This window comes from Leguminivora glycinivorella, chromosome 22, assembly GCF_023078275.1.
Source record: "Leguminivora glycinivorella isolate SPB_JAAS2020 chromosome 22, LegGlyc_1.1, whole genome shotgun sequence".
NCBI classification, from domain to species: domain Eukaryota; kingdom Metazoa; phylum Arthropoda; class Insecta; order Lepidoptera; family Tortricidae; genus Leguminivora; species Leguminivora glycinivorella.
In genome coordinates, this window is record NC_062992.1 from 11,204,219 (window position 1) to 11,231,427 (window position 27,209).

The window sequence follows — 27,209 nt, forward strand, 5'->3', positions numbered from 1 at the left end:
AAATATATGTTATATAACTGGAAAGAAACTAAGGCATATTTAAACGAGAGTAGACACATTTCGTGCCATCACAAGTAATGTTAGAAACTTAATACCTAGGTTTATAATGTAATTATGTATATTCGAGAATGGAGTAAAAAAGAAATAAAGTGCAATGTGCATTTATTAAAAATGTGCAACACACGGTGTTTTTATTGAAGAACAGCAATGAGATAACCTGCAAAAGAATTGAAAGAATTTTCTTAAAAACTAACGACGTAATAAGCATCCCAAATAAGCATAATATCGCTAATTTAAAAAGTAAAATTAAGCAAATTGTTGGACACCATAAGACAAATTATACACATATGGCGTAAGGTAAGCGCGTCGTCAAATGGTTTTCATCATTGACTTATACCTTTTGCTTTGTAAAGACGGGCCCCATAGTGACACCAAGGATGGTCCTAGCCCCAGTCAAACTGTGTCAGTAACACTTTTGCAAGGTAAGTAAATAAATAAAAATAGTAAATGGGTATACTCATGGCCACAGACTAGCCTAGGCGAAGACGTGGCCTATGATGGAGCTAGTTTGTCCAGAAGGTGAATTTTTACCCTTGAATTCAAAAGTTTCCGGGTTTTATGAGCTCGTAAATACAGACCCAGGCAATAAATTTCACTCATTGGCAGTGTGAAAAGAAAAGAAGAAGCAAAGCGCTTCGTGGGAATTGATTGACTTATCTGCAGACATCGGATTCCGTGGGGCGAAACTTCTTGACAGCTAGGGACTTCCTATATCGATAAACTCATTTATCGATACTAGTTCTAAATACTAGTGATCACACAAAGGTTTGCTTATAAATTTTATTTTTTTAAAAGAGTATGCGCATGTGACACTGTTTGAGTTGCAGGCGTCCATAGGTTACAGTAACCGCTTTCCACCGCACCGGACCGTATGCTTGTTTGCCATCGACGTAGTATAAAAAAAAATATATATAATAAAATAAGAACTCAATTTTCTTCTTCTTTTTTGAAATGTTTTTAAAAGTTTACTCGTCACAATTTATTTCGACGCTATTTATTTTAGACGCTATGAATGAATTTCATACTGGTCTTCAGAACAATAGTTACAAAAAACACACAATGTTGGGGGCGGTCACTAGTATATAGAACTAGTATCGATAAATGAGTTTATTTCCTATAGGAAGTCCCTAGCTGTCAAGAAGTTTCGCCCCACGGAATCCGATGTCTGCTTATCTGTCAAGTAAGTATGAAAACCAGACATGTGTTTAAAAGTCTGATGGTAGAATGAAGACGGTAGCAAAAGCTCGTGCACAAATCTGAGTTAAACGTGCAGGGTAATGCAACCAATCGCGTCCGTAATGCTAATTCATCGACCAATCGCGTCATTCCACCAAGGTAGAACAAAACAGAATATTCAGACTGGAGTAACCGCTCAAAAATGACTCCCGTCAGCACCCCGCCTTAGCCTTACGCCATCTATGTATAATTTAGCCCTAAGTATAAGATATGTTGTTCACCTAAAACTGGCGCTGGTGGTGTTGGCCTCTGCCTCTTTTCTGGCATAGGTGCAAGATGCGTTGGGTGTATCTTTGACCTCTCGTTTTTCTCCTGCTCCGCCAAATCTGCAATCATTTTGTATAATTGTATAAAAATACCTTCTTCAGTTATATCAGCGGTTAGACATTAGGACACGATGATATCTCACTCATGAACTTTATATTGGGAACATACTCATCATTATTCTCCGTACAAGTGTCAGGATTGACAATCTGTTATTTGTGATTGTTTAGACTTACCCGTCAAGTGATGAAACAAAACTACCAATGAGAGAAGTTAATTATGATTTTTCAAGTTTAGGAACCTCTATTTCGCTGTAAGGGTCACTTGCACCACCAAAAACTTATATGAAATTTAATAGTTGACAGCCCACTAAATTTGAGTTAAGCGGGTGGTGCAACTGTCCCTAAATCTATAAAGCTGCTTTCCAGGAATACCTCTTTTTGTTAGTGTATGATTACTAAGTACAGTATACGGTTTACCTTACCTTGTAATATATTTCCAACGAGATTGTCTTCAGTACCATCGTCAAAAATTTCCAATTCGTTATCATCAGAGCACGTATTTTTCTTCTTAACACATACCCACTCGCCTTCCGCGCTGCATCGGCATTGATTGCAACCGCGGCATGTGGTGTCTGCAATCCAGTCATTTCTTCATTTGCATTATCAATTTAGTCACTTTCAGTATCATAAATGTCATCATCATGATTATTAACATAAACATCATCATCAATATCAATATAATCATCATCTTCAGTACCATCATCATCAACATTGTCGTCAAAACCTCATGTAGCTTTCCATTACATAAAGGTAATTAAAATTTATAAATATTTTTATTTTTTTTCAAATAAAAACGTGCAATTGGCGAAATACTAAACTAAATTAGATTTTCTTTTCTTTTATATAATAAAATAAAATATCTTACAATCACTGCAGTCGGAATATTCAGAGACATATGGGATACAAGATGGTCCTCTTCGTCCCTTTTGAGCTGAAAATGTACAAGAATATACACGAACACGTACACACAATAATATTTCAGTTTAGATAGCTTGTCTGTGATATTTTGACAGTATAGTGCATCTTTATGGACCCTTGAAAACAATCTTTTCAAACCTATTCCTAAAAATTTTGGAAATTGAGAAAAAGGGCAGAGCCCGTAGACAAGATCCTATCGTTCACGCTGCATAGCTTATCGAAGTTACTTGTCCGTATTAGTGTGACAGAGAGGTACGACGTGAACGATAGGTACCTTGAGTTCACCTTTGATCACTACACACATTGTATCCTCTGTACTAATGTGCCTAATTTGTTTTGTACAATAAGTAAACTGTTTTACTACTACTTCTACTTACCTTGCAACTTGCCTACTATACATATTTATAAAACAGATTTATGCATTGTTTCCTTATAAAAATAAAAGTAAATTATTTCAAAGGTTTGGCTTAATTTCAACCATTTACCAAAATTCCTACATTTCAAAATGCAATGTTGTGAAATTATCTGGTGTCTTTTTTACGAAATACCATATTCCCAAAATACCTATACAAGTAAATAATTTGAGACTTGGTGTCTCAAAAAATGTGTTTATTTGTAACAGACAATTAAAATAATTTTATTCGCACTACAACGTATGCATAGTTGCAGTTAACACTTAACGTGTAGCTTTAACTAATATATTTAGATAAAAAACAAAATTTCGGCATTTGATGAAACATAGAAAGGTTGGTATGACTTGAACGATATGAATAAAAGTCAATATGATATTAGAGTATTTTAAGAAGAAAACTATTTAATATTTAAGCATTTTGAATTTAAGCTGTTGTGAAATTCAGACATTATCATATTTAAGTTTAACGAAACCAAAGCATTTCAATGGCATAATCAATCAATCAATCAAAAATCTTATTTCAGGCAAATAACCCATAGATGTAAAATATCACATCTATGCTCTTTGTTGAAATTTGAGATAAAATGATATCTATCAGACTAACAATAAATCTAAATCAAGAAAACAAAAATATTGTAACGATCAAGATGCTCAATACTGTTGACTTAAGTTTTCTTTTGTTTAAGGGATTTATATATTTGCCAGAAAAATTCACCTAATAACATAAAATGAATCGAAAATTTTATTGAGTAATTAATGTATTAAGTAAAATATTTTTAGTATAGTCATTAGGCACAGTATAATAAAGAGTACTATGGTATAGGTATTTATATTTTGTACGGATATAATATCAGGTGTTTCTAGTATATAATTTTAGTTTTATTTTTTATCAATTGAAATTGAAATAATGCGATTTGGCGTTAAGTTCGTCTTCTGTACTTTCAGCTTTTTTGTGCACGTGTGAAATAAATAAGTAAATGATTATCTACATTTTGATCCTCAAAATTAACCAAATTGATTGAAAGACTAAGAAATTGAAATTAATTCAATTCAAAAGAATATAGCAAAAAATAATTTACTACTCTTGTTACAGAAAACAACTTGTATAAAGTGACACGTTCTGACAAAGTTGGCATTTTAAAATTGTACGAATTAAACTTAATTCTTATTCTATAAATCGTGATATAACTCGAAAAAACTTAAACGTGTAGGTACGTGCAGTGCTGTTAGGTGCAGAAATGTGCAGTAATTGCAGAAAAGTGCAATGTGTTCGTGATAAAGGCTTCGTGAATTAAATAAGGTAATTAAAAGTATTAGTATTTTCAATATTATTTTATTAATCAAACACTATATAAAAGTAAAAAAAAACTATTAAAAGATAATTTATAAAATTAAACATTACAGTTTGCCAAAAAGAGTGAAAATAAAAAGTGGCTTCATGGTAGTGTCATCCCATTTGCTTTCATATATTGATTAGAAAGGGACACTACTACACAGGGTGGTCCGAACCTTGACGGCAAGAAATTTTTTTTAGATTCCTCACATCATCTATCAGAATATACCTATAAAATTATAAAAAAAATTGACGTCAAGGTTGGAACACCCTGTGTTGCAACTTTTTGATTTCACCTTTTATGTTAGACTTTAATTAACGTCCAAATTAATAATCATAAAGATAGCACTTAAAATCACTCATCACTGCCCATGAAACTGATTATTCTTCAATTCTTCGAGTTAATTTTCGATTCAAATTGATTGCACTGAATTGTCTTCCCATTAGTTTTCATAATTTACTGATACCCTTTGTCATGGTATTTATTATTATATAAATAAGATTTCTTATTTATTTATGTATTAGTGCCAATTTATCTTTTCTCCAAATCTGTTTTGCCATTTCTTAATTTATAACCAATTTTGTGGTCGATCTTGATTTATTCCAAATTACTCACTGCACAACGGGAATTGACATTGTTCCTAGCGTTGTGTTCTTTAATATAACTTTTTCATTTTCTTCTTTATCATTTTTCAGTTTCTTTTCCGTGAGTTTTCTTAATTTGATAACTTCTTTCTTCCTCATTCCTTTAACGCCCCAGTCCTCGTTGATTATTAATTTCGGCTACTTCTTTCATCTTTTAATTAAACTAATCGTTGTTAACAATGAAATCGTCGTAATCTCCTCTAATATTGTCTGGTTTTTTCAAAAGATCCTCCTTCGGCAGCCTTTTCCTGAGCATTTTGATCTTCTGCCGGACTCCGTTGTGGATTTGGCGACGATGGCCGTCCGAGTGGCCGCAGCACAACGAATCGCCTCCTGCAAGACCAATCTCTTTTTACAAATTTGAAAAAATGTTTCTAAAGTATAGGGATGTTGGTAATATGGCTTAAGTTTTGGCTTCGGGGAAAGTAAAAATATTTTGCAGTTAGAATTATGAATCAGTCACAACTGTATAAAACGATGGACTATTCAGGGAAAAGGGGTATGAAGATTTATCTATAAATACTAAAGATTGGTAGCAAAAGGCGATTCTTTGTGGTGCAAAAAAACACACCACTTTATAAACTTTACTAGATCACTTTAAAATAAATGTGAAACGATTGCTCAACATTTTTCATCTTGTGTAAAATATGGGCTGTTCGTAACTTTTATAACACATTCGTTTGTAAAACCGTTATCAACACGAAGTAAAACTTAAATAAACAAAAGAACCAGACAACAAAACGAAAGAACCCAAAGCACCAAAACATAAACCGAGCATACCATTCATGCCGATATCAATCATATCCATCAAACCCCAATCCATAGACCTCCTCAATCTATATGACAAGGACCTAAAATACGAAGGCCTGTCCTGTTGAAACAACTTGGCATAATACTCTCTCATGGCACCTCTTTGCCTTATTGTTCTATAATGTTCACAAAACCAGGGGTCTCTAGGAAGACAGCGGATAAACCTGGCATCGGTGGAACATATGCAATAGTAACAAATTTCCAGATGAGGATAGTCTAGTAGAGAATTTACTTCGTCAGGAACATCTATGTCTGTGTCATTGGCTGTTATACTATTAGTGTAGTATGTGAAGCCGCGTTTGCACTTTGCGTTTGGTTCGTAGGGGATTTCGTCGTTGTGCCAGAGTAGATCTGTGACAAGGATAACAAAACTTTCACTCTGTGTAGTGGATGTGGCCATCTAAAGGGATTGGACGAAGTTTTTATTTCTACAAAAGTCAGAGCAAAGAGCAATAACTATTGCTTCAGTGATCAACAATAAAAATAAAAGTATTTACAGTGACACATGCTGCATTATTGTCCAAAAACTTTGCTAATGTTAAAAGTCAGTAGAACAAAGTAACGATAATGGTCTCTTGGAAGCTACCAAAAAAATGTTGGTTAGATATATTCAATTACTCTGTTGAATAAAAACTTCCTGTATAAGTAACTTGAATAAAATGGCTTATTGCTTTATTGCGTTTTCACATTATCCGATCCGATATCGGATGTCGAAGGATTTCAAAGGCAAAAATTAAAGATGGCGGCTTAATTGTATGGGATATCGGTCCAACATCCAATGTCGGGTCAGATAATGTAGTAACGCACTTAAGAATATAAATGTTTTAAATTTATCACAATTATCACGCTGTATCACTATCCCCACTGCACCTTCCAAATTACAACATTTCTGCGCCTAAGCACTGCACTATATCTCTCCTTACCACTATGCCTCCTTATCATATTTGACAGCTCCCTCTCATGACTGAATGGCATATGACTGTTCAGCTCATCACTTAACTTTGCCATCACCAGACACTCATTTAGATTCCTTGCTGGTCTTCCGGAACAGTATTCATCTTTTCCTTCAATCGAACAAGTACATATCTTGCAGTCTTCTTTCGTCTTGTCTTCTTGCCAATTCATGTGGGTTCTTCTATAACTTTCATCATCTAATTCATCACTATCATCTTGGTTCATTTGTTGCTTTCGCTCCATGCGTACAACGGTGCGGCCGGGAACGCATTTTAGACCTCTCGATTTTATAACGTCTGGCTTCATTGGTTCGAAATCTAAGCCTATAAGTTGTATTTAGTTAATAAGTAAGTATATGTTTGTGATTGGTTTAGGAAAAAAGTCTTACCTGTTTGCATTATTATGGTAGATAACGGCGATATTAAGTTACAATATTATACATATTTATATACATATTTAACTTCATAATTAGTACAATAGCTCTATACTTTGGTATATTGCATTGGAAAAATTGATTTCGTTATTATTTTTCACTTACCCCTATTTGTATTTATAGCTAAAACAGGATAATATATTATTACTAAATGCACGTAGGTAAATAAAAAGAATATTTTTTAAGACTATATCAACTTACGCGGTTTATATTCACGTTGATTATTCTGTACATCATAAGCTAAAAGAAGTTAAGAATAATTTTATATTTTTATTTTATAATTAGTTTATTTACTTTAAATGTCGATTAACTTACTTTCTTCATGTTGCTCTTCCTCATTACTAGCAGGCTGCTGCGGGTGTTCTTCCACATCTAGTTTTCAATAATTATTAATTATTTATATTATTTTTGAAATAAAACCTTTAAAATGCGAAGTTTTTTTAACTTACCGTCATTTTTCTGTTTGGCTAAAATCAGTTAAAGTTAACTCGATATTAATGATTATTAAACTTCATAAATTTGTTACAATTTAAACGTAGTTTTTCTTTTTTATATTTTTTTACATCGTATTGTAAGAAAAAACTTACGTTGTTCAACATCCTGTTCATGTTGCTCGATATTATTTTCCTCGTTTGCATCTAAAAATTAGAGAGTAATTAAACATTTATTTAATATTGAAGTACTTTAAAAAAAAGCATTAGCTATATACTTACCGCCATCACCATCTTTATCATTTAGTTTATCTAAAGGATAAAAAATAATTATTAAATTTAGTATATTAAACGTATTACTACTAGTCCCTTTTATACCATTACTACTACTACTACTACTTCTACTATTGGTATATTTTGGTTACTACTACTGCTACTATTTAACTTTGAAATGTTCAGTCATAAGACATATTTCGGATAGCCTATTAAGAGTATTAAGTATTTTAATTTTTTTATACTGTTTAATGTTTTGATAGTTTTACACTTACGATCTTTAGGCTCAGGCTCATTATCAAGCGGTGCCTGTTCAGCACCTAAATAATCGATTATCAAAATTAGTCTATTTTAAGTAAAGTCTATATAAATTTGTCTTTTTATAACAAAAGTACACAATTTAACACTATCATTTTTTTTGTAATGGTTATATGACCAGGATAAAGTAAACCGGTTGATTTGGTACTATTTCTAAATTTATCTAGAAACGATTCAGCCATTCAATCTAAATTATATTTTAATACAAACTTACTGTTGTCTGCATCACCACCTAAAAATACACCTAACATTAATTCAAGTTTGATGGGCACCTTTGCACCGATACGATTTGCGAAGGTCTTTTCGAGTAGTTTAAGTATATGTTTAATTTTATTTATTTGTATGCTGGTACAAACCAGTACCTAACTGTAGGTAATTATTTTTATAATAAAACGTTGTTAACTTTAATCTATGATTCTCTTCTATGAATAGCCAGCGTAGACGAAGGACAATCGTCCACGCCAGACGCCGATAGAAATGCAATCTGGCTCTGTCGCGCGAACGAAGTACGGGAACCATGTTAAGTATTAGTACCACCTTTTCCCTCTGGCCTGCATCCAATGAAGTGCAACTCTGTTTGTAAGCGGCAGCTTGGCATGCAATGCTAGTTCAGATCGGCTTGGTCGTGTAGAGATGTAGCCACTACATTTTCTATTATTTTTACCTCGTGAAAATCTCCAACAACTCTTTCAGTTTAATCCTCGATGCTTCTTTCTGCTATCATCATTTCCATCTTAACGAGAATGGTCTTTAGAAGTTTCCAATTGTGCGTTTCTTCAGTTTGCTTCCTCGAACCGCTGCGCTGTGAGATCGTGATCTATTTCCAGTTAATTATGTCACTAGTCTTTGACTAGCGCGCCATAGGTTTCTTTAAATTTAACCCGTACCTTTAACCCGTTTCAGATCTTTTCTTAATGGAGTTTTCAGCCATCCCTTCAGCGGTTTAGTTTCTCCCATTTACATTTTTATATTTGTCTATTCTCACAAATCTAGAACTCTACTTACGTCATACATCTGGAATGTCTCGTAATGACGATGGGAATGCCCAAGGAACCCATTCAAATACTTACATATATTATGATCTCCACAATCCTGGGCACTCATAGTGAGATTTTGAAAATCTGATTATACTACGGGACCTTACGTTTTTGGCTTCCAAGACGATCCAAAAGGTTCTCCGAATTTGACAGTTTTTTTTTCGTCGGGGGCCAACAAGCATACGGTCCGACTGATGGAAAGCGGTCACCGCAACCTATGAACGTCTGCAACTCAAGGGGTGTCACATGTGTGTTGCCAACCCATTAGAAACTTGTACACTCCTTTTTGCTTTCCACTATTACAGATGTGTTCTAAAAACGTACTAGTTTCATGTCTTCATACATGCTTCATGGTTCTTCTGCTGCATGGTTGCGAGACAAGCGAGTGTATCGCACGTACAGTTTTATATCATTTTTTATACATTAGAATATATTATATAAAGATACCAGCTTCAACATGAATGAAGACTGAGGCCGTTTTCACAATATCAGATCCGATATCGGAAGGATTTCAATAGAAAAAATCCAAGATGGCGCCTGTAATGTATGGGATATCGGTCCGACATCCGATATCGGATCGGATAATGTGAATACGCATTAAGGCGACGATGGCTTGGTGACAAATATGTCCTCGGAGTCTCTTTTATAACATTTTCTATATTATTATTTAGAATTCCTATATTTTTTAAAACTTACCAGCTTCAACATGGATGAAGAGTAGAGCGATGACAACAACGAACCACAGAAGCTTGTGCATGATGGCGAGTGTATCAAATGATGGAGTTATGCAGTTTTATAGCATTTTACGCGTCAGTGGCACCGCTGATGCTTTTGTTTCGGACGGTGGACGGATTTGGGTGGGGGGATTAATTAGTGTTTTTCTTCTACGTATGTGGGAAACAAGCATACAGCCTATTAAGAACACATTAAATTGTCTTCTTTGAAGATATTTTTCATTGTATTTTTAAGTATTTAGACTCACTACCATTTGAAATATAAATCTAAATAAATGTCATAAACAAAGAAAAAATACCAAGGTCTCTCAAGAGTCAAAATGTACCTACATATTATAGTACCTACATATGACAAATTGGCATTTTCCGCACATTATTTAAGTAAGATAAGTATTGAGTTGGAAGGTCAGATGGCAGTCGTTTTCGTAATACTAGTGCCTACACCAAATATTGGGATTAGTTGTCAAAGCGAACCCCAGGCTCCCATGAGCTGTGGCAAATGCCGGGATAACGCAAGGAGGATGATGAAGACTTCATTAGTTTTAAGTTCTTTGAATTTGAAAATGCAATATCTGCGGATTTAATGGACGAGATTATACTTTGTACTTTTAGGTATTTAAAAGAACGTTAGCAAATAATGCTGTACATTTTCGGGTAGTTACAATATATATATCAGGTTAACCAACCAAATAAAAAACCAAGCGGATTTATCACTGATAGACCTTTTAAGCGCTGGTGGTCTAGCGGAAGCGCTGGTGGCCTAGCGGAAGCGCTGGTGGCCTAGCGGAAGCGCTGGTGGCCTAGCGGAAGCGCTGGTGGGCTAGCGGTAAGAGCGTGCGACTTTCAATCCGGAGGTCGCGGACGGAACTCCGTCTCGTACCAATGAGTTTTTCAGAACTTATGTGCGAAATGTCTTTTGATGTTTGCCAGTCGCTCTTCAGTGAAGGAAAACATCGTGAGGGAACCGGACTAAAACCCAATAATTCCTTGTTACCCTTCGGATTGGAACGTCAGATGGCAGTCGCTTTCGTAACACTAGTGTCTTTATGGAGAGAGGACGACATGAGGGTAGATTTTGGTCTACACTTATCCATATCCATACATTATTTCACGGCAATACGGAGCGACGAATTGACGTGATTTTTTAAGTGGAGATAGTTGAAGGGATGGAGAGTGACATAGGCTACTTTTTGTCTTTTTCTAACGCGAGCGAAGCCGCGAACAAAAGCTAGTTTAAAATATCATAAAGTTTCCGATCAGCTGCAGATATATCAAAGTGGCTAAATCCGTCCCTGCGCTGACTGAATGAAGCCAAGTACACAATGTAATCGGCAATAAGAATGATTCGTTATCGGCACCTGCCAGATGCGTGGAATTTCGCAATCATGCATTATCCTGACGACAGCGACAAGACAGATGTCTGGCATCGTAGCTGGTGGCATTTCAGCGCCGCCTAACACCGCAGAAATGTCTCTCTTTCCCTCTTGCATATTGGTGCGACAGAGCCTTACAGAAGACCGCAGCCAAATAGCACTAGACCCTACTCATAGTGTTGTGTTCCTGCCGGTGAGAAAGGCTGCCAGAGCTCAACGAGGTTGCGGTGTGCTGACGACGGGAAGACTTACGGAACTAATTTGTTCCGTCTATTGTCCTTTGAGTCGTCGGCAACCCGAACCCTCCTTAGATCTTGTACACTCCTTTTTGCTGTGTAATTATACTTAACACAGCAAAAGGGAGTGTACAATTTTCTACTGGGGTGGCAACGCGCATGTGACACTCTTTGAGTTGCAAGCGTCCATAGGTTACGGCGACCGCTTTCCATCAGGCGGACCATATGCTTGTTTGCCACCGACGTAGTATATAAAAAAAAAGACTGCATTTTTGTGGCGTTTGGCGTGGCGTCCAAAATGGTGGGTTAACCCTCATTTCTCAACCGCCTTTGGGTGGCGTTATAGCAAACTTCTACCCGTAAGAATAGATCTTAACAGATCTTTAATTTAAAAATATGTAATATCGCTCACAGACGTTTCTGCATTATAAAAAATAAATATTCGAATAATATTGTCTTCGGTTACCGCGATAGTTACTCATGAAATAAAACTATGGAAACGGATTAAATCGCGTATAATGAATTTTAAAAAAAAGCTGTAATGAGTTCGAAACGTCGGGATGAATTTTAAATTCATTATCCGCGATTTAATCCGCTTCCATAGTTTTATTTCATAAATATTTGAATGTTAAAGAAAATTATTTATTTATTTTATTTATTTAAACTTTATTGCACAAAAGAACAACTTAGTGTACAAAAGGCGAACTTAATGCCATGAGGCATTCTCTACCAGTCAACCTTTGGGCAAAGCAGAGAAGATTGTAGGCGGTGCATTAAGAGACCAATTTTGAAATATCAATCAAAAGCTTAGACATATAATATATTAACGTACATACAATTACATACTATTTTTACATAAATAACGATAGGTTATATAATACATAGGTACTCATATATATAAATTATATATATATATATATATATTACTAACCTGTCAGAAAGATAACATTCAATTCTACCTTAAGCTGCCAGCAAAGAAGTCGCGCACAGATTTTTTTAATTATGATTATTTTAATTATGCAACTACTTAATATCAAGGATCATATTTTTATAAGTATAGGATTTACATACTTCACACTAAAGAATGGTACCTCGATTTTCTATCGCCATAACTACACTGATCACGCCTACATTTTTTTTTTTTTTCAAAATTAGTATTGACGTGATATCATGATTTTAAAATAAAGAAGTATGTCATTTGTTCTTATATAAAACAAAAACACACAAAAATATGATTTTGGCCACTTCCAGGCTGCGAACAGTGCCATCTAGTTTGACCCCTCGTCTGTTTCTGACAAAAAATTGTCATAAAATAATTAACTTTGACATAACTTTTTAAAGTCCAACGCCATATGTTAGGATCTCTATCAAACACAGACGAAGAGTTAAGACCACAGAGAACCCTGGGGTTGGTCTGTGGTTAAGACTAAAAGGTCCATAGTCCATACATTTCAGGGGTACTTTTTAGGGTTCCGTAGTCAACTAGGAACCCTTATAGTTTCGCCATGTCTGTCTGTCCGTCCGTCCGTCCGTCCGTCCGTCCGTCCGTCCGTCCGTCCGCGGATAATCTCAGTAACCGTAAGCACTAGAAAGCTGAAATTTGGTACCAATATGTATATCAATCACGCCAACAAAGTGCAAAAATAAAAAATGGAAAAAGATGTTTTATTAGGGTACCCCCCCTACATGTAAAGTGGGGGCTGATTTTTTTTTTCATTTCAACCCCAACGTGTGATATATTGTTGGATAGGTATTTAAAAATGAATAAGGGTTTACTAAAATCGTTTTTTGATAATATTAATATTTTCGGAAATAATCGCTCCTAAAGGAAAAAAAAGTGCGTCCCCCCCCCTCTAACTTTTGAACCATATGTTTAAAAAATATGAAAAAAATCGCAAAAGTAGAACTTTATAAAAACTTTCTAGGAAAATTGTTTTGAACTTGATAGGTTCAGTAGTTTTTGAGAAAACTACGCAACCCTACACTGAGCGTGGCCCGACACGCTCTTGGCCGGTTTTTTTGTATGGGCTTTGTCAGTCCGGTATTAAATCGTCCTTGATTATATATAGGTATACTCGAGAACTGATTGATTCGAAAACTTAAAATTTTATCTACAGCAACGGAGAATCAACTAGAAACGTCAATTTTGCAAGTCAAATAAAACTACTGGGGCCCATTCCTCGAAGCTACAAGTTACAATTTACAAGCGGTAGTCAATGTCTAATATGACAAGTTGGAAAGAGACTTCCGCTTGTAACTTGTAACTTTCAGTTTTGAGAAATGGGCCCCAGTGGCCCGTTTCTCGAAAGGTACAAGCCTTGTATTACAAGTGTGTTTCCATGACAACCCATACGATTTGACAGTTCGCACACTTGTAATACAAGGCTTGTACCTTTCGAGAACCGGCCCCAGGTTAACCGTACATTGTCTTATTTTTTACCTACCCACTTAATATTAAAGAAGGAACATCAAATAATAGTCAGTTTATTTCAAAAGTATATATTTATTTTTTTAAACTTGTTCACGTACATGTCTTTATAAATGTAACAGGAGATCAAAGACGATTTTAATTTCTAGAAAAAACCGTTATACGTAAAAATCTAGTTCCTATGTTATTTTTTAAGCAAGGCACTTAAAGAAGGACCTAGTTTTCCTAAATATAGAACAACAAAAACATCTAAGATCAACACCTTTTCCAATGTCTAATACATAATAGGCTACCTGGACCTGGGTGTTATTTAAAATCTCTTTTATATTATCAATTACTGTTCAGTGAACTGAAAAAAAAATTGCCATATTTTATTATGACTTGAGAACCGCTAAAAATATTTTTAAACTATACTTTATTTAATTAGGCAAAAACGACGTCACCCATGTTAGTCTATAGATTATCTGCTCAAAAGCAAATCGCAGGCAAAAGCTACGTATTTTTAACTTCACATTTTAAACTTAAACACACAATAGAATAAGGTAGAAAAAACATAGATATATCAAAATAAGTTACAGGTAAAAAAAATATGGTTCCGTATAATAAGTTCATTTTGTCACTTTTTCACCTTTTTCTTATTTTCAACTTAAAAAGTTCTACATACAGCTTACTAATTTAATGATTTCACTTTTATTTAAAAATATACAATATATTTCATGATTTTTTATACCTTTTCCAATAGGGATACTCGGCTATACTTTTCAGTTGGTATGTAAAGAAAACAAAAAATAAGCATTAACCATAATTATAAAAAATACTTCAAACTAACATAGAAAAAAAACGAAAGCAATAATTATCATGAAACCGACAATTAATAACTAAGGCACTGTTACAATTTTCGATTGTTTTAATCATCTTTATCAGTGGGCCTTGTCGTTTTTTCTTTCGTGTATGATATCTATTTCAATTCATCTTTATCAAGTTTTCGAAGTATAGGAAAGATTTTTAACAAAAACTAGAGAATCTAATAAGGATAAAACATGTCCTATCTGTTTTTTCGTCTTAGCTTTTTTTACTAAATAGAAAAAAATATATAAAACGTTTCCAAAAACACTAAATAATACAGTAAAAAACATCGTTTCTATTTTTTTAAGTGTTTCTAAATAGACAGGTAAACTCTAAATAAAAATATAATATATTTAATATATGAATTAACGGCCGCGGAAATGTGGAATAATTTTGAAGTCACGTGTAGAGGAACTGCGGAAAAACATCTAGGTCGCACAAAGGGAGCAACAGGTCCATTTAAGGAAACAGCTTGGTGGAACATAGAGGTCAAAAACGCTGTCTCCAAAAAGAAAGAGGCTTTTAAAATCTGGCAGTCAACAAATGAAGAGGCAGACCGTTTACTTTACAACGACCTCAAACGGCAAGCTAAACGAACCATAGCTATATCCAAAGCTGAATCCTACCAAGCTTTTTACGAAAAATTGGAAAAAGCTGACACTCTAGTAGACATCCACAAACTGGCGAAATCGCGTCACAACAGCACCAAAGATATCACCACAGTCAAGTACATAAATGATGCATCCGGTAAACTTCTAACCCAGGACAAAGATATCCGGGATAGATGGGTGCAGTACTACGAAGATCTCTTAAATGTATCGCACCCGAGAAACACCAATACGTCACCACCAGTCTCTGTCTGTGGCCCCCTTACAGCGATAACACCCACGGAAATAAAGAAAGCTCTGTGCCAGATGAAGAACAACAAAGCAACAGGACCAGATGAAATCCCGTCAGAAGTCTGGAAACACTTAGGCGAAGAAGGTATACTCTGGCTTTATGAAATTTTCAACAAACTTATACAAGGTCAACAAATACCTGAAAGCTGGAGAAACAGTCTTCTCATACCATTTTACAAAGGAAAGGGAGACGTGAGAGACTGTGGTAACTACCGCGCTATCAAACTTATGTCCCACTCTCTAAAAATCTGGGAAAGGGTTTTGTATAACAGACTAAATGAACTAATAGTATTAACTTCAAATCAATGCGGCTTTGTTGCTGAAAAGGGAACGGCGGACGCTATACAAACTATACGCATACTTTTAGAAAAGAGAAAGACTAACAAGAAGAACTTACACATGGTCTTCATTGACTTAGAAAAAGCGTTCGACCATGTCCCACGTGACCTGATCTGGGAGGCCCTCAGAGATCAGCTGGTGCCGGAAAGTTATATCTCGCTCATAAAAGACATGTACAGCGATGTAAAGACGCAAGTTATGAGCCCAGCAGGTAAAAGTGACAGCTTCTCAATCGGATCCGGCGTCCATCAAGGCTCGACTCTCAGCCCGTTACTTTTCAATGTAACAATAGACTACCTCACGAAAAGTTGCCAAAAACCTGTGCCCTGGAATATTCTTTACGCAGACGATGTTGCACTTATTTCAGAAGATATAATAGATCTCCAACACACATTCAACACCTGGATAGAAGCACTTGAAAGTAATGGGCTAAAGATTAGCAGAAAGAAAACTGAGCATATGTCTTGTGTGTTTGATGGCATTTCTAATGCCAACGACTTCAAAATCTATATCGGAGCCACAAGAATTCCCACAGTGTGCCAATTTAAATACTTGGGATCCATCATCAGCAACGATGGCAAGATCGATAAAGATGTCACACATAGAACTACAGTGGGGTGGCAAAAATATAGGGAGCTGACCGGCGTAATATGCGATAAGAAAATGCCAATAAAAGTGAAAGGGAAAGTCTATAAAAGCGCAATAAGGCCTGCTCTTTTATACGGCACAGAATGCTGGGCAACAACCAAACAGCACATAAATAAATTGCATGTCACTGAAATGCGCATGTTGCGTTGGTCAGGAGGAGTCACGTTGCTGGATAAAATCCGCAACGACTACATAAGAGGTAGTTTCAAAGTCGCACCTATAGCTGAGAAACTCAAAGAAAATCGTCTTCGGTGGTATGGGCATATTCTACGTCGCCCAGAAGATCATATGGTCAAGTTAGCCTTAAACATGCCGACACAAAAAAGAGGAAGCGGAAGACCACCTACCACTTGGCTGACGACAGTCCAAAAAGACATGAAAGATGTTAACGCAGACGCTGAAATAGCCAAAAATCGTGTATTATGGAGGAAAAGGACAAGAAAGGCCGACCCCACTTAAATGGGAAAAGGTCAAGGAAGAAGAAGAAGAAATATATGAAAAAAATGCATGATTAATATATTTTACATATTATTTAGATTTTTTAACTAAATAGAAAAAAAATATATAAAACGTCTTCAAAAACACTAAATAATACAGTGAAAAACATCGTTTCTATTTTTTAACTACCTAGGATATTTTGGGAAACCTAGTGGATCTTGCTCAGCATCGTGGACTCTATCAGCCTTCCAATTTTTATCAAAATTTTCTATTTTTTCTATTTTTTTTAAAGTGTTTCTAAAAAGACAGGTAAACTCTAAATAAAAATATAATATATTTAAGGGTGCCCTCTATTTCGCCTATCATTAATTAGCATAATTTGAATTCGCATAACAGATTTGGCATAACATAATTGTTCATAACATTGAATAAGCATAATATTAAATATGCATAATTCTTATTTCGCATAACAATGAATCTGCATAATTGAAATTTGCATACTATTATTTCGTATAACTTTAGTTATCCTAAAATGAATTGCCATACTTACTAACTGTATGAGGATCCTTATTGGGAGAAACTATTCATTTTATTATTTTCAATTCATAATGTAATTTTTTGTGAAGATAAACATAACTTTGGCATGTAACAAATTTATAGTGTAATTTTTATCATGAAATAAAGAAATCTAAATCTAAAATCTATGGAGAAAGCGATTGGATCAATCAGAGGCTGATTTTCCAATTTCGAGCGCTCGATTATGAGTGTTTAATTTTATACTGTCTCACTTATTAAGCATGAAAAAAATAGGGGTAAGTAAGGTACAGCGGGGCAAATCTCGAGTGGGGGGCAAATGTAACTGGTCAATTTCTTCCATGTTTTACAATGTTTGCATTATTAAAAAAAAAACTGTTTATTTTTAAGAAACATACATGCATTTATGAACTTATCTGCTAATCTTAAATTAAAAGGATTATTTGAGTTAAGGAGTCTTTATTTTATTTATACATTACTTATTAAGTTTTTTCGTTTTTTATAAGTGTTTTTCAGAAAATAGAGTGTCTACCAGTTATGTAGTAAACGTGTTCAGTGGGTACATGTAATAATGGAATAATGGAAATAGTGTAATAATGGAAAAAATGGATTAGTTACAATTGCCTTTTAGTCTAGATTTGCCCCGCTGTACCTTACTAAAGAAATTGAAAACGGATAGTATTTAAATAATATTATTTCATGGTTCAGATTTTCGCAGATCGCACGTGCCGAGCAAGCGGAAGATTCCAAAAATTGGAATCTTGGGCGTTGCGAGGGTTTCAAGGTACATTAACCTTCATACGGCACGTTAAACATTGCCACCGAGTTTGAAAACCAAATTTGTCACCACCCCAACACGAACAAAATACTGACTATATTATTATTTAAATAATATTATTTCATGGTTCAGATTTTCGCAGATCGCACGTGCCGATACTGATACCCGAGCAAGCGGAAGATTCCAAAAATTGGAATCTTGGGCGTTGCGAGGGTTTCAAGGTACATTAACCTTCATACGGCACGTTTAACATTGCCACCGAGTTTGAAAACCAAATTTGTCACCACCCCAACACGAACAAAATACTGACTATATTATTATTTAAATAATATTATTTCATGGTTCAGATTTTCGCAGATCGCACGTGCCGATACTGATACCCGAGCAAGCGGAAGATTCCAAAAATTGGAATCTTGGGCGTTGCGAGGGTTTCAAGGTACATTAACCTTCATACGGCACGTTAAACATTGCCACCGAGTTTGAAAACCAAATTTGTCACCACCCCAACACGAACAAAATACTGACTATATTATTATTTAAATAATATTATTTCATGGTTCAGATTCTCGCAGATCGCACGTGCCGATACTGATACCCGAGCAAGCGGAAGATTCCAAAAACCGGCCAAGAGCGTGTCGGGCCACGCTCAGTGTAGGGTTCCGTAGTTTTCCGTATTTTTCTCAAAAACTACTGAACCTATCAAGTTCAAAACAATTTTCCTAGAAAGTTATTATAAAGTTCTACTTTTGTGATTTTTTTCATATTTTTTAAACATATGGTTCAAAAGTTAGAGGGGGGGGACGCACTTTTTTTTCCTTTAGGAGCGATTATTTCCGAAAATATTAGTATTATCATAAAACTATCTTAGTAAACCCTTATTCATTTTTAAATACCTATCCAACAATATATCACACGTTAGGGTTGGAATGAAAAAAAAAATCAGCCCCCACTTTACATGTAGGGGGGCTACCCTAATAAAACATTTTTTCCATTTTTTATTTTTGCACTTTGTTGGCGTGATTGATATACATATTGGTACCAAATTTCAGCTTTCTAGTGCTTACAGTTACTGAGATTATCCGCGGACGGACGGACGGACGGACGGACGGACAGACAGACAGACATGGCGAAACTATAAGGGTTCCTAGTTGACTACGGAACCCTAAAAATTGGAATCTTGGGCGTTGCGAGGGTTTCAAGGTACATTAACCTTCATACGGCACGTTAAACATTGCCACCGAGTTTGAAAACCAAATTTGTCACCACCCCAACACGAACAAAATACTGACTATATTATAGTCAGTATTTGATGTCTTAAGCTAGCTACTTAATAGAATTTTACCCATAAATGATGATTTTGAATCATAAATATTGAAGAAATAGATGGATTTGATTTAATTTGATGTTTTAATAAAATCAGCTTAAGACATCAAGTTAAAATCTGTATGAAATTACTTTGAACTCTTGGGGATAAAATGCAATTTTGCTGTCTATTTTCGAACAGAAAAGTAAGCCGTTACCCGTTAGTGTGGTGAAAATATAATTTTCTTGTATGCCATTTAAACATTCTACGAAACAAAGTTATGCTTATTATACTTATACCAATTCATCGTTATAACAATTTACATTATGCGCATTAACATTATACGAAATCTGTTATGCGAAATAATGATATGCGTATTAAACATTATGCGTAATAAACGGTATGCCAATTCATATTAGGAGTATTCAGTTATGCGAATTAATATAGACCCTATATTTAATACATGAAAAAATACATGATTTATATATTTTACATATTATTTAGCTATTTTTACTAAATAGAATAAAAATATATAAAACGTCTCCAAAACCAGTAAATAATACAGTAAAAAAACATCGTTTCTATTTTTTTTAGAGTGTTTCTAAATAGACAGGTAAACTCGAAATAAAAATATAATATATTTAATATATGACAAAAATACATGATTAATATATTTTTCATATTATTTAGCTTTTTTACCAAATAGAAAAAAATATATAAAACGTCTCCAAAAACACTAAATAATACAGTGAAAAACATCGTTTCTATTTTTTAACTACCTAGGATATTTTGGGAAACCTAGTGGATCTTGCTCAGCATCGTGGACTCTATCAGCCTTCCCATTTTTATCAAAATCGAAGACATGATCCAAATGTACAAACTTTTAGGGAACTATGACTATGAACTATTGGGCATTAGCGTGTCGAATGGTACTGTTACCTCATGGACTCAGTCTTTTTTCAAATATCAGATCGATCCCTAAACCTCAATAGTAACATTGTGCAACTTGGGACGTAAGTTTAATTAAATTTAAAGACTTGAGTTTGGAATCTTACGCCCCGAGTTACACACAACACAATGTTTTTCAAATTGTAAAAGATAAAAAAAAATATTAAATACGGTGTTAGAAAGTTCATAACTTCCTACGGAGAACGGTTTCCTATAACTCCCGCTCCACTTGTGCGCGATTGCTGATTTACTGTGGGAGTGTGATGAAAAAATACTAATACAATAACAACTCACTAGTAAAATAATTACAAAAGTTCCCTAAATTCTGTATCCTCGGCCAAATACTCTCCATCTCCTCTGGACTAAGACTATGCATGGAAGCGTAGTTTTTGAATGGACACGTGAATATCCAAGGTTTGTATGGGCTCAGTCTTCTCTCGTGGATGAGCGGAAGCCCTAGGGCTCTGTTGGCGACTAGGTAAGTAAAGTAGACGTCTTCCATATTGATGAGAGGTATACGGAGGGCGGTGTTGAAGATTTCTTTTAGGTTTTTACCTGTAATGAAGGAAAAAGGTTCAAATTACTCAACTTATACAGATTTATGTGTCGGAAAAAGAAGGTACTCTTTTCCAAAGAGAATCGAGTATTATAGAGAGTTACTGTCAAAGTAAAATGTGTAATCACATTGCATAGACTGCCATCTCTTGACACAGGCTTAACATTTTTAAACCTCAGTTTTGACAATTTGGCCCATATTCTTAGCTTGATATGTGTTAAAATGTCAAATATTAATATTAGCGCCATCTAGCTGAGCGTACCCCAAAGGTGTAATGCCATCTAGGCCACCGTACCTTTTTCTGTATGGTACTGAGGTACGTTTTTTCTTAGACTTTATCTGTCTATGCGGAGTTATATATGTTTTTGTTGCTATAATGCCATGCCCAGAGTCAATTCAAGAAATAAATCATGTTCAATAAAGACCATTACTATACTCGTATTGTATGTATAAAACACCCGTTGGAAATTCGGATAGACAAGATCTTTTTGAACAAAAATAATGAGGACACAAATACACTTTCAATTAGTTCCACGTAACGAAGGCGTTTGATTCAGTATAACACCTTCCATCTGTAGCAATTTACCATTGTACAGATTCCCCAAGGGTATACAAATATACTAATTGTTGTTTATCTGACAAACGTATGTTACGGGCCTTAATAAACGCCTGTTAATCCAAAAAAGAAACAAAAACACTGGTGTTCCACAAGGGTCTCTACTATCTCCTAACATGTTTACCATTCCATGGACACATAAATAAACGTGTGGTGACGGGTTAAGAATTTCACCACCCCTTTTCTTCTCGTAGAAGTCGACTGTGGGATATAGGTTTAATTGTGGCGTAGGCGAGAGGCTGGCAACCTGTCACTTCTATGTCACAATTTGGATTTCTTTCAACCCCTTTTTGCCAAGAGTGGCACTGAAACTTAGTAGTTCATGTGCTTTGTCTACTCCTTTATGGGTTAGAGGCGTGATTATATGTATTTGTATGTACATAAATAAAATATTAGACTTATATGTAAATCTTACCACTAATGATATATCCCGTCCCGGAAAGATATTCCGGAATCAGGTCTTCGTTGTACAGCCACCGGGGGAGGTACCACTTGGTGTACTCGTCTCGGTGTGGTACACTGTTCTCTTTCTTGTACCCTGAAACATAAAGAGATTTACTTGGGATAAAATCAAAAGAAACTTTGCCATCGAGTGAAAAACAAAAATTTTCACTACACCAACACGAATAAGATACTAAGTAACTAAATCAAGTCCATCATTTTATTAAATACTAGCGGTTGCCCGCGGCTTCGCTCGCGTTTGAAAGAGACAAAAAGTAGCCTATGTCACTCTCCATCCCTTCAACTATCTCCGCTTAAAAAATCACGACAATTCGTCGCTCCGTTTTGCCGTGAAAGACGGACAAACAAACAGACACACACTTTCCCATTTATAATATTAGTGTGGATTTATGATTCAAAATCATCATTTATAGGTAAATTATACTGGCCAGTTCAATCAAGTTAATATTTGTATAAAATTACTTTGCACTCTTTGGATAAAATGCAATTTTGCTATCCGATTTTGAAGAATCAAGAGAGCCTATACTAGTTGGTGCGATGAAAAACAATTATTGTCTGTAATAATAGTACTTATCTAATGAACTGGTACTTAATTATAGCAGAGTACATTGTGAATAGTACTTAATACATTTGTACGTGCCGTTGCCGGTCTACTATAATTTAGAAACACTATTCTTCATTATAAACCTAGAAATTAGGTTAAATGAGGTGACTCATCTAGTCATCCATATCATGAGCTGGTATTTGATAATCTTGATATACCTATATGTGAAATATTAATAGGTAACTACTATCGATCCAACTTTCATTGAAGCAATATTGTCTTCCGTTACCGAAATTGTTACTTATGAAATAAAACTATGAAAAGCCACCAAAAAACCTTGTAAACAGTTCGAAACGTCGAGATGTAGCCTTTCCATTCATATTAGGCGCAGGCCTTCTTAAGATGCTACAGAAGCGAAAATGCTAAAATGGAAAGGAGCCCCCCCCCCCCCCCCCCCCCCCCTCGCTTTCAATTTGGGAATTTGAGTTAAAAATTAGTGTTATTAACTAGATATATAGAAAAAAAAAATTGTCCATTCTCAACAACTCACTTAAAAGATATTGCGATGAAATTGAGTTTCCGCTCTCGACAGTTTCCTCCTTCAAAACTCAAATCAATCGTAACGAAATTTGAGAATCTGAATAACAATGAAATTATCTATGTCGGACCGTTTAGCTTTCTTGGCTACTTGTTACCAATTTTGAATACCAGACCTTTTTTTGCGCCATAATCATTAACGCCGTTTTTGGAAATTTTTGAACGGCTCTAGCGTTTTTAAAACTTAGAATATCAAAAAAATCAAAACGGTCCGACACAGATAAAAATAATAATAATCTGTGTTGAAAAAATCAGTGCTCTATCTTTAAAAACCAGGGAGGAAATAGTCGAGAACTTTGTATGGAGAATTGACCCCTCCTGTATCGTCTTAACACTGACCATGACCACCCAGCGGGTTGAACATCCCGCGTTCTCCATCAATTACGCCAACTATAATACTTTTGGGGGTTAAATAAGGGGAATTTACGGCAATATCCTTACCGAATAACGCTGCATCCCTATTGTCTCTGATCACCTCCTTCAAAGTATTGGGGTTGACCAGGACATCATCATCAGTCTTGAACACGAACTCCGCCTGTGGACAGCGGTGGAGCGTCCACTGCAGCATCAGCGCCACCTGAACATTAAAAGACAGATTTGAGGAGTTCCGTTGTTCTGAACGTAAATGCATGCTGCTCTTATAAAAACACAAATATGTATGTTTTAAAGATTTCTCTCGATTTCTCCAGAATCCCATCATCAGAACTAGGTTCTGATAAAAATTTGACCACTCTGTATATGCAATACAATACAAATACTCATTAGTTATTTACTAAATTATATCTAACAACAGGCGGTCTTATCGCTAAACGATTTCTTCCAGACAACCTTAAGGTAGCGGATATTGATAAATTTACATTATGTCAGTAGGTGTCAGCAAATTCGAAGAAATAAACTTATAGCACAATACAGACTAAAAATATAAAATACATAAACATACATGCATACATATAAGGTGTATTCGGGTAATGCCGTTACTCGGATAATTCTGAAATTCAAATGATAATCACCCGTGATTCCCCTTTTCGGAATTTGTCGGTTTTTGACGTTCGGAATTACCCGAGTACACCTTATACACACCTATATATTCAATCGAAAAGTTTCAAAATCGGTACAGTAACGACGGAGATATCGAGTATCGAGTATTGCATAAAAAAAACAAAAACAAAAAAAAATACAGGCGAATTGATAACCGTCCTTGGGATTTGAGTGGCGGTTAAAAATGCAGTCGCGAATATTAACTTTCCCCATAGAACTGGCTAAAATAAATTTACGAAATATCTACTAGTCTTTACTGAAGATAAAGGGTTCGGCCACACACAGGACTTTTTGAAAGCATAGCGTTAACGTAGCGGAAAGCTAGCGCATTCAGAGCGGATCGGCGGCGCCATGCGCTCCGCTTTGAAAACGCTCGCATGCAATCTGCTCCGTCTGGCGCTCCGCCATCATTGCGCTCCGCTGACGCTGCGCTTTCAAAACGCGCATGCGTGGCCGAGCTTTAAGAAGTATTTAAATTTGATACCTTTATAGTCAGGTTCTGATAATGGTCGTTAAACTCGTGGACTATCAGGTCACTGTGCTGCTTCGCTTCGATGTAGGCGTCTGCCTGGAACAGACAGGTTTATATTTGTTGAATACTGTTTAACTCGAAGACCTATTAAACTATTTTTAGAATTAACTGATTTAGCAATATTAAAAGTCTTGGGTGTTGTAAGATGCACTCACGATAACAGGAATGATTTTGGATTTATATGTGCAATGCAAACATTAAGTTTCTATGTGGTGTTCTATTCCATTCTTATTATTTTCAATAAGTACAATTTTGCTAGAATTCCAAGTCACATATTGTTTTGTAGTTACTTCGTAATGCGCATATGATTCGTAAACAACGCCAGAGAGCGTTTTACATTATTCGATTATCCGATCCGATATCGAATATAGGAAAGATATCAAAGATGCCGCATTGAATATAATAGGCACATTATAATTAAGAGTACTATCGTACAGTATGGTCACTCCTGCTCCCCGCTGAAAGTGACGCCCACCCGCTTTCAGTTACCTCAGTCGGCTATATTTCCGAGCTCATATAACCCGGCAACCTTCAAATCAAGGGTGAACACTGAACAGGCATCTCCTGGTTGAGCTCACTTCATCGTACGCCACGTCTTTGCCTTTGGCTAGTCTGTGGCCAAGAGTAAGCCCATTTATAATAAAAAAAACCGGCCAAGAGCGTGTTGGGCCACGCTCAGTGTAGGGTTCCGTAGTTTTCTGTATTTTTCTCGAAAACTACTAAACCTATCAAGTTCAAAACAATTTTCCTAGAAAGTGTTTATAAAGTTCTATTTTTATGATTTTTTTGATTATTTCCGAAAATATTAATATTATCAAAAAACGATTTTAGTAAACCCTTATTCATTTTTAAATACCTATCCTACCTATCACACGTTGGGGTTGGAATGAAAAAAAAAATCAGTCCCCACTTTACATGTAGGGGAGTACCCCAACAAAGCATTTTTTTCCACTTTTTATTTTACCACTTTGTCGGCGTGATTGATATACATATTGGTACCAAATTTCAGCTTTCTAGTGCTAACGGTCACTGAGATTATCCGCGGACGGACGGACGGACGGACAGACAGACAGACATGGTGAAACTATAAGGGTTCCTAGTTGACTACGGAACCCTAAAAAAGTCGGCCTGTCATATCTCACTCATACAAACATAGTACGCGTTCACCTACACGAGCTTAGGATGTGTGCGTAGGAACAGGAACGCGCCCCTTTCATATATTTAATCTCCAGTATCCGAGGTGTGATATAGGATATATCGGTCCTACATCCGATATCGATTCGGATAATGTAAAAACGCTATGAAGGCTATCAACTTCAAAAAACAGAAAATCGTCACTTGGCCTCTATCTCTTGCACATTAGGGTGATATAGTTAACATGATGATGATATAAGTTAAAGGGCCAGTTGCATCAACCACATCATCGTTACTCAGCAGACGTCTATGGAACTTCCCATATAATAAAATTTAATGAACGCTTTTTTTTTATACTACGTCAGTGGCAAACAAGTATACGGTCCGCCTGATGTAAAGCGGTCACCGTAACCTATGGACGCCTGCAACTCAAACAGTGTCACATGCGCGTTGCCACCCCATTAGAAACTTGTACACTCCCTTTTGCTGTGTTAAGTACACAGCAAAAAGGAGTGTACAAGTTCCAAGGAGGATTCGGGTTGCCGACGACTCAAAGGACAATAGACGGAACAAGTTAGTTCCGTAAGTCCTCCCGTCATCAGCACACCGCACCCTCGTTGAGCTCTGGCAGCCTTACTCACCAGCAGGAACACAACACTATGAGTAGGGTCGCACGCTTTAACGGTGACAGAAAGTTTGGTGCAACCGGCCCTAAGTATTCGATGGAAGCCACAAAAAACTGTCTAGAAAAAGTAACATGACAATACTCACCAATCGATCGTCATCCTGGCTAAGTCCAAGGAAGAAGTACGTCTCCTGATGTTTCCCCCAGGTGTCTCTGATGACATTACGGTGGCGATGGTGGGAGGGGGTGCTGGTAACAAGGATGAGGATTGGGACCTTTTGCTGGCAGATTGATGATGGTTCTATGAGGAGATTTCTGGAATTAGAGAAGATTGTTTAAAAAAATTATTTTCTCAGATGCGCAGGAACTAAAAAATTACAAAATTTAGAATAAGTTTTTTTGCGAAAAATTCATT

At 35.7% G+C, this 27,209-nt stretch overlaps 2 protein-coding genes across 3 annotated transcripts in view; both read right to left on the reverse strand.

The window, feature by feature from the left end:
• Positions 1-145: 145 nt before the first annotated feature.
• On the reverse strand, positions 146-9,970 carry LOC125237927. The gene is made up of 14 exons (XM_048145169.1): positions 9,883-9,970; positions 8,364-8,381; positions 8,107-8,151; positions 7,841-7,870; positions 7,715-7,765; positions 7,577-7,594; positions 7,443-7,499; positions 7,329-7,367; positions 7,233-7,250; positions 6,664-7,017; positions 2,488-2,553; positions 2,045-2,194; positions 1,518-1,622; positions 146-217 (listed from the first exon to the last, which is right to left on the reverse strand). Exons 1-14 carry the CDS (start codon positions 9,941-9,943, stop codon positions 192-194), a joined length of 1,038 nt encoding a protein of 345 aa, XP_048001126.1. The 5' UTR covers positions 9,944-9,970; the 3' UTR covers positions 146-191.
• A 10,293-nt stretch (positions 9,971-20,263) lies between these two features.
• LOC125237830 (beta-1,3-galactosyltransferase 5-like) overlaps positions 20,264-27,209 on the reverse strand; it is a 42,875-nt gene continuing 35,929 nt past the window's right edge. For both annotated transcript variants that reach the window (XM_048145038.1, XM_048145037.1), the window contains 5 exons: positions 26,941-27,109; positions 24,988-25,071; positions 23,907-24,042; positions 22,278-22,400; positions 20,264-21,245 (listed from right to left, as the gene is read on the reverse strand). In XM_048145038.1, the coding sequence (XP_048000995.1) occupies positions 20,965-21,245; positions 22,278-22,400; positions 23,907-24,042; positions 24,988-25,071; positions 26,941-27,109 (793 nt within the window). In that variant the 3' untranslated portion in view covers positions 20,264-20,964. The remainder of the gene's footprint in view (positions 21,246-22,277; positions 22,401-23,906; positions 24,043-24,987; positions 25,072-26,940; positions 27,110-27,209) is intronic.